Source organism: Pygocentrus nattereri, chromosome 5, assembly GCF_015220715.1.
Source record: "Pygocentrus nattereri isolate fPygNat1 chromosome 5, fPygNat1.pri, whole genome shotgun sequence".
Classification (NCBI taxonomy): Eukaryota; Metazoa; Chordata; class Actinopteri; order Characiformes; family Serrasalmidae; genus Pygocentrus; species Pygocentrus nattereri.
In genome coordinates, this window is record NC_051215.1 from 25965907 (window position 1) to 25974927 (window position 9021).

At 40.1% G+C, this 9021-nt stretch overlaps 1 protein-coding gene across 2 annotated transcripts in view; it reads left to right on the forward strand.

Moving 5' to 3' along the window:
• The window catches only part of LOC108425438 (CUB and sushi domain-containing protein 1), a 664112-nt gene extending 660900 nt beyond the window's left edge, over window positions 1-3212 (forward strand). For both annotated transcript variants that reach the window (XM_017694090.2, XM_017694091.2), the window contains one exon: window positions 2686-3212. In XM_017694090.2, coding sequence (XP_017549579.2) covers window positions 2686-2845 — 160 coding nt within the window. In that variant the 3' untranslated portion in view covers window positions 2846-3212. The remainder of the gene's footprint in view (window positions 1-2685) is intronic.
• The last annotated feature ends 5809 nt before the right edge of the window (window positions 3213-9021 follow it).

Genomic DNA, 9021 nt, shown 5'->3' on the forward strand with positions numbered 1-9021 from the left:
GGGACAAAGCCAAAAACGAGTATTTGCTGGCCGTGATCTTTGGGCCCTCAGACAGCACTGCACTAAAAACAGACATGATTCTGTAGTGGAAATCACTGCATACGCTCAGAAACACTTCTGAAAACCACTGTGAAAACAGTTCATCACTGCATCCACAAATGCTGTTAAAACTCTAAAACACAAAGAAGAAACCACATATAAACAGGATCCAGAAATGCTGCCACCTTCTCTGGGCCTGAGCTCATTTAAAATGAACTGAGGGGAAGTGGAAAAGTGTCCTGTGGTCCGACGAATCAACATTAGAAATTCTTTTTGGGGTTAAGGACCACTCGGCTTGTTATCAGCGCACAGTTCACAAGCCAGTATGCATGATGGTTTAGGGGGGCATTAGTGCACATGGCATGGGTGATGTGCTCATTTGTGAAGGCACCATTAAAGCTGAGTAATATAAACATGTTTTAGCAACATATGCAGCCATCCAGACGATGTCTTTTTCAGGGAAGGCCTTGATTATTTCAACAAGATGATGTCAAATCACATTCTGCATGTATTACAGCAGCATTGCTCCGTATTAAAAGAGTCTTGGTGTTAAACTGACCTGCCTGCAATCCAGACCTGTCACCACTGTTAACATTTGGTACATTATGAAATGAAAAATATGACAAAGGAACCCCTGAAACTGATATGAGCTGTTGAAATTCTGTATCAGAAAACAGAAAACATTTCACTTTCAGAACTACAGCAGTGTCTCCTCAGTTCCCAAACATTTACAGAGTGCTGTTAAAGAAGAGGTGATGAAACACAGCGATAAACAGGCCCCCGTCCCAACTTTTTTGGAATGTGTTGTTGGCATTAAATTCAAAATAGGCAAATATTTTTGGGGAAACAATAAAATTTTCTCAGTTTCAACATTTGAGGTGTTGTCTATGAACTATTTTCCTTTGAAAATGTGGTTCACATGATTTTCATATAATTGTATTTTATTTTTATTTACATTCACAGCATCCCAACTTTTTTGACAGTGGGGTTGTATGAGTAGATGTACTGCACTGCACTAAATCCAGTTAATCAGGACTAACTATTCACTCTTGGTATAGAAAGCAGTTGGTCAGTGTTCTTTAAGTACTGACGATATCCACAATAAAATTTTGTAACAATGATGATAAAATATTGTACTGCCGACCTCTTAGCTAATTTAGCTAATTCTTCACTACTCTAGATGATCACCATGCCCTATTAGATGACCACTCAGTGCCCCAGAATGCAAACTAGAATGGTGTGTTTGAGTTAATCACTTTAGTTTTTTTTTATATATTATAACTTTGTTAAAGTCACTGTAGATAGTTAAGATCAATATGATAATTTCTAACTGCAATTGTTTATGATAATTGTAAGATAAAAGTTTCTGATCGTGACAGGCCTGGGTGGGGATGGTAATGGGGGGGAAGCCATGCTATGCTTGTGGTCTTCATCTCTGTCTCTAATTCTACCAACTAAAAGCCATCCCGTTTATTTTCCGTTTATGTAAGTGTGCCACCGAAATGTCATGAGTCGTTTTCTGTTTCTTTTTTTTCTTTTTTCTTTCTTTATTTTTTTATTTATTCGGAGTTGAGGGTCTTTGAAGTGTGATGCAGCCCTCGTGCTCCAGAGGGGAGGGATTTTGAATTCGGTTCGAGATGCAGGTCATTTATTTAGATTATCGTACAATTTGTGTGTGACCATAAATCATGGCTGCGGCGGGGCAGCTGGGGAAGGGGCTATCAGTTACACTTCTCTAACTTCTACGGATTGGGGAAAGCAGTGACCTTTCCAGAGCGGGATTATTTTAGGCCTTAATTATTAGAGCCGAGAAGAAGAAATTTCTCCCCATCAGGCCTTATGGAGAGAGGCATTGTGTCTCCAGCTTGTTTCCTGGCTTTTTTTAGCTTGTGGTCATGATGGTCATGATGTATTATTTGGTTGTTTGTTTGTTTGTTTTTTCTGCATGCAGTTTATAATAAATGTGCAGTTTTTGGCCAGCAGGCATAATAGCCTCCCACTCACATTGGTTCATGCTCCAAAACATTTTGGCAGTAGTTTAAAACTGCGGTTTGGGTGTATATGTTGTTTTTACATGTTAATGGCATACTGCTCGAACACGGGGGCTTTCTGCAGTTGCTCAGTTTTACACTGGTTCCTTTACTGAAGGAAGTTCAGCAGGGTCCAGGCTCCCAGTCATCTTTAACATTTAACCTTACCTCATTGCTGTGGAAAGGCTTGGCTGGGCAGTGTAGCGTGTTAAATATCTGCTTCAAAAGTGCCTGGAATGAGTGCATGCGCGGTCAGCTTGGGCAAAATACTGAAAGAGAAAGAAACTGAGATAATGAGGTTGGGAGGTTTTTTCTCTTATTTTTTTAACTTTGATAGCACACATTTGTCTCTCACCATCTCTGGACGAGGGCATCATGTCCTTTTATTTCTTTTATTCCTTTTTTGTAAGGCTCGATCTAACATTTCTAATGTCTATGTTACTCTTTAAATCATGCAAATATATAAATATATATATATACTTTGGAATGCACTGCTATTTTTTGTGAATGCCCTACTTTGGAAGCTGAACTGTTACAGTGTTAAATAGAAAGATATATAAGCCTCAAGCTTTGGCTTGTTTCCAGCGGTAACATGATCGATCTCTTCCTTTGGCAGAACAAGACCAAAAGTACAGTACAACGGCTACGCAGGGCATGAGAACACGAACGGTCAAGCATCGTTCGAAAACCCGATGTACGACACCAATATGAAGCCGACGGAGGCCAAAGCCGTGAGGTTCGATACCACGCTCAACACGGTGTGCACAGTAGTATAGCCTTCGTTAGCAGCTCCGGACTGCCCCAGCGTGCTCCGCGTCTTTTTCACTGAGCGCATTTTGGGAAGCGGGCATGAACTTCACTCAACCGCAAGCTCACTCTGATCATTTCCGAACACGGACGGCTATTTCTGTTTTTTAAAACAACCACAAAAGACAAAAAAAGGTCAAAGATACAAAACAGAACCTTTTTTTTAAAACTGAGCTCGTGTGCTGTCTGTGGTCATAACAAGTGACCGGAGCAAGGAACAACACCACTAACAGCACACATAGGATGAAAAGGATTTTTTTTTTTATCCTCTCTTTTTTCATGTCGTTCTTCCCCTCCCTTCCAAAAAAAACAAAAAAAAACAAAAAAAAAAAACAATCTGAAAGATGTTGAAGTGTCTTTAACAGCTGCAGCGTTGCTCTGGCCCAGTGTATTTTCTTCAGTGAAGACAAAGGGACAGTGAACAGAGCAACCGGACCGTCATGTCTCAACCGCACGTCTCCGACAGAACTGGGGATGTTAGGATCGGCGCAAGACTCTGATCTCTGGGCTGTGGACAAAACGGTCAGCCGCTGTGTTGGAGGGAGAGGGAAAAAAAAGAATTTCAAAAACTTTATCGCACAAATTTTGCACTAGTATGAGAAGGACATGAACTCAAACGAACACACAGAAAAAAAAGAAATAATATACAGGGTTTCCGACCATATGTATATAAACATATAATTCCATATCCATAAAGAGCATGATGTCATGCTATGTCTATCAAGAGAGAGTCTGATTATATTTTCGAAATTAGCTCTGCAAATAAAGTTCTGTTTATGTTTACATGAGACCTATGTGGAAGGTTATAAGGACACACTTTAAAGCTTTGAAACTGTTCTTTTAAGCCAGACATTCCATTTTTATTCCTCTCCATTCCCTTTCCCTCCGGAAGCACGTTTGACGCAGAAGCTGCTGTCTACTCGCTTATCCAATCGGAAAGAAATCAAGTCTAGACATGAAGCGTTTTTTTTTTCTCCACTGAATATTTAGATGCCCATTGTTCAGCTTTCATGTTCATTTAAACCTTATTTCTTCTTGCATTTTTCCTTCTTCTTGATCTCATCCCACATTGCTTACAGTATGTATCAAATACCTCTTGCGCGGAAGGACAGAGTTTTTTTTTATTATTATTATTATTGTGCGAAACTTTATTTTGAAGACTGCTGCACTTACGTTGAACCACTGTTTTTTCTGTTGATCTGTCGGTAATCACGTGCTCTAGGCCATCGTCTGATGCCTTTATGACATTTTCCAAGTTAATTCTGTTTTTGTCATCTTTCCCCTTTTGTTCCACTTTGCCTCGTCCTGTATCTCCCCACACAGTTCTCTGAGATGCAGAAGCACTGAGATGAAGATGAAACGTCCTCTCGAAGAAACACTGCCTTATAAGAGATTCGTAAGCATGACGGGGCCGTTACGATTCCCAATGACCCGTATCATCACCTAGATAAAGAGCTAGAGCTTCTTTGGTGCATATTCACTGTGATTTTAATCATCAGTTTGCTGGGTTTTTTCTGACCATGCTGGTAAACAGTGCATGTACTCCGTGTAAATGCTCACTTTTCTTTTTTTAATTCTGTGAACTACCTGATTATAGTTTTGTTTTTCTTTAAAAAAAGAAGAAGAAGAATATGCTGTCATACGTACTGGCGCTTCAACACGTCACTGGCTCAGCATCCGACGTACGCGACGCCACTGTAATACGTTTGCTTCTGAATATCACTGATTTTTGAACAGATTGTAAAGGATGTTGAGGAGTATTGTCACACCATTGTGTAAAACCCCAGACATTTGCTTTATCTCGACGCAGTGTTCCTAAACATTCTACGGCCAAATCCTTCTGCCAGACAGAACCGTGTTTATGCACAAGTTATGCACTGATCGTGCTGTGTTGGACTGGTCAGGTTAACGTGAGCAACTTCTAATGGTCTTTGGTTCTGTCCCCCTCAAACTGCGAGTGCCATCTCACGACAACCTAGATGATCCACATCTTGCCTTTCTCCAGGCTTGCTGCAATAATGTCGACTTTTCTTTTTCCCTTCCATTTCCCCACCTCTGTAAAATAGTTTACCAACTTGACAAGCTGTAAAACTGCGTTCAGACCACCAGTCACGCTCTTTATTCACTCACATCATTCTATCATGTGCTGCTGACTTGAAGTAGGTGCAAAAGAAAATTGTTTTTGTACAGAAATATATTTTTTATGAAGAATTTGTAAAATTATTAAATATGCTGTACTTTTTTGATTAAATGTAGGTAAAATTGTTAAAAATAAATGTTTTTACTGTATAAAATGTAAATTAATGGTTTATCTACCTATAAGTATATATCTATGGTTGAAACATTTTCCAGCAAATGTCAGTATGTACGAGCTTTTATGGCATATCCCGCTCGTATGTGTTCTTTGACGTGAGAGAAAATGATGAACCTTAGAGAACTGTACTACAGATTGTTAAAAGACACATATTTTGAGAAATATTATTTCAGATAAATATTAAAGTATTTTAAAATATAGATGCACTTTTCTTTCCATTCCACCACGTGCTGTTCCAGGGAAGAACGATGCAGGTAAGTAATGGCCAGGTGCTGCTTTAAAGCATGTTACTAGATCTCAGAGCATTTGGTAGAAGACAACTCTCCGATCTAATACAGACAAATTCAAATGGACAAATTTAACAAATTAAAATGGAAAAATGGATGTATTACCATGTATCAGTATGTTTTTTTTTATTTTTGGGCTCTGTTCTTCAGCACATCAGAAACTGAAGCTAAAGTGCACACTGACAGCCTTAATTCAATGACATGCACATCCGTTTCAGGTCAGCTATCTAGCTCTTTTTGTACATGCACCTCGATGCGCAGAAAAGAAAGCTAAAACTGAAATGAAGACAGACCTGGCTGAAAACTGAAGCCAAAAATATTTTATTATTTTTTTGCTCTTCTATTTATGGGCAGCATGGTGGTCCAGTTGGGTCTGGGTTCAATTCCCCAGCCTGGTGACCAGGGTTCTTTGCTTGCATGTTCTCCCTGTGTCTGCTTGGGTTTCCTCTGGGCGCTCCGGTTTCCACGCACAGTCCCAAAGGCTGGTCTTTGGTGAATTGGAGATGCTAAATTGCCCCTAGGTGTGAAAGTGTGTGTCAGTGTGCATGTCTGCCCTGTGATGGGCTGGTGGCCTGTCTACGCTGTTTCCTGCCTTCTGCCTAATGACCGCTGGGATTGGCTCCAGCACCCCCCACGACCCAGGAGAATAAGCAGCTTAGATAATGTGTGTGTGTGTGTGTGTGTGTGTTTGTGTTCTATTTATGCTTTGGAATAAATATACTAAACATAAAAAGCATGACATTGTAAAGAAAATATTATTTTGTTATTGATCAAATTTGTAAATCTGAAATGACTCATCTGAAATGAGTAAATAAAAGCAGTTTAAGCCTATTAATACGCCTAAATACGCCTATTAAAAGTATTGCGGTATGTAGGCCACAGTATGCGCCTGTGAAATCCAGCATTTAACAGAGGAAGGCCATCCAAGGCAATGAATCCCATCATTTTTGGCTGGTTTTTTTTCTTTGTAATTTCAAGTCATGTGGATTTCCTCTCTTCGTCTGTTGTTTTCCTATATTTTGCATATTATGCTGAATGTTGTTTTTTCAAGTGACCACTTTCAACCAAAATTCTCTTTTTTTTCTCTTTCAGTCAGAAAAGTAGCACCTTTGACAATTTTTGTCAAATGTTTCAATGGCCAAAATTTTGCTGTATCCCTATAATCCTTTCCTTTTTATCCTTTTCCTTTAACAGTTCCTAAAAATAGTTTTATATTAATAGTAATTTTATATTAATAGTTCCTAGAATTCATAAGGCTGCAGCTGGGGGAAGAGCTTTTTCTTATAAAGCCCCCAAACCCTGGAATGATGTTCCAGAAAATGTTTGTGTCTCAGACACAGTCTCAGTCTTTAAAACTAAGCTGAAAACTGGTTCAGTTTAGCTTTTGGTAATTAATTGTTCCCCCTTAGATAAAGGCAGCAGATCCAGGGGTCCATGGACACAGGGAATTATAGTAAACTGAGACGCTGGTGCTGTCGTCCCGCTGCTCACACGCGGTCACTCAAGTTTGTGGACGGTGGAGCGGAGGGATGCCAAACTGTTTCAGAGTGCTGCCATGTCTGTGTGTCCTGGTTCTCTCCTTTTAGTTAAGCTGTTATAGTCAGATCTGCCAGAGTCATTAGCCACACTATGGAAATTTTTACATTCCCTGCTTTACGTACAAACAGACAGAATAAAACTAATTCCCTCTCCCTGTCTTTTTTCTGAGTATACGCCCGCCCACATATCCGGCCGGACACTGAAGGACGACTGACTGTCGAGCCCTCCTGCTACCCACTTCAGACCAGCTGCCCACACCCCAGCTACCGCCACCTACCTTGGACTAGCTGCCCACCCTACACTGATGTTCTCATAGACTCCTAGTTATTCCTAATACCAATATTACTGCTATTAATATTAGTAGTATAATCACTTGTAGGTAGTTTGGCCAGAGGAGGATGGGTCCCCCCTGGTGAGCCTGGTTCCTCCCAAGGTTTCTTCCTCAGTTCTGAGGGAGTTTTTCCTTGCCACTGTTGCCCCTGGCTTGCCCGCCGGGGGAGGTTACATTTTTTACATTCTTGTTAAAACTTTGTCTTTTCTGGAATTCTGTGAAGCTACTTTGCGACGACATCCGTTGTAAAAAGCGCTATACAAATAAATTTGATTTGATTTGACTTTTTATGGACCAAAGTTTTTCAGACAGTAGGTTACTCAGTTGTTAGCTGTATCAATAGTTCATGTAAAAGAGAGTGAACAGAAGGTTTACACCTGGGGTCTGTTGCTGTCATCTCACAAAACCCAAAAAAGATCTAATGCCATGCTGAAAGATCAGAATAATCAGAAAAAGGACCAAAACATTAAAATGTCAAAGTCTGTTTAAGTGCCCCAGCAGTGCTTGGAAGACTACAGCAGTGGATGACCAAAGAATACTTTCAGAAACTTGAACAGATCAAGAATGGTATCCAGGATGTAGGCACAGACGTGTCAAAGACTAGCAGAAAGAGAAGAACACACCCGCATGACTTCAGAGAGTTCATCACAAGATGAAAACCACTGGGAAGCTTCAGGAACAGAAGGGCCAGGTTACAGTTTGCTGAAAAGTACATAAAAAGCCTTTAGAGTTCTCGAAGTCTTATGAGTTGCATTCTAAAACTAGGCTGCAGTCTTGGTGGGCTGCATTTCTAGAGCGCTATGTCATTCAAGGCTGTTCCCATCAGAACAATTCTTCAAACACAGCTGTGAAATGCAGCCTACATTCTGACAGTTTTTGAGGATGGTGTGCAGTGTCCTTGACGATCTTCTGTCCTCCATAATTCTGACCTGATGAAAGTTCAAGAGAAACACTGAAAGGTGAAACGGTTCAAAAGTTCATATACATTGAATTCCAAAAGCTTGTAAATGTTGAAGTTTTGATATTTTAATTAAAATTAGCATGTGTTTGTAAGAAGGCCTAGCTATACTCACTGGATTGCCAATACTAACTGAAAAAGCTTTATACAAAATGTTCATATTGATTTAAAAGGCCAGTAAAATATACAGTATGTGCAGTCTGTTTTAGAGGATGTAAATTGAATGCAAGGAGTGAAATGCTTTTCAATGTATTTCCGAGAGTTGAACAGTTTTTAGCTTGCAAAATAGTGTTTCCCCGAAAAGAAATTAATGTCCTGCTTACCAGCTTTCTGTCATTCACATCAACAGTGTTTTCTCAAATTTCAAATTCTCCTACAGCAGCGTGGCCTGTGGCAGGATGCCACATAGCCTCTCCTTCAAGTGTCAGTCATCCTGATAAAGTTGCTGCAAGTTCCAGCAGGGGCACACCGCCTCCTTTGGCTTCCTCCAGCTGGTAGGAAGCCGCTTCTTCCACTGTCTCCGCTGCCAGTCCTCACCATGTCACGTCTTCTGCAGTCTTTGACGCCTTTGAAGCAACATTAACAGGGGTTAAGGGGTACTGTTCCACTTCTGACGCCAGTGTAGTGTGTGTGTGTGTGTGTGTGTGTGTGTATGTGTGTATATATATATATATATATATATATATGTATATATATATATATATATATATATATAT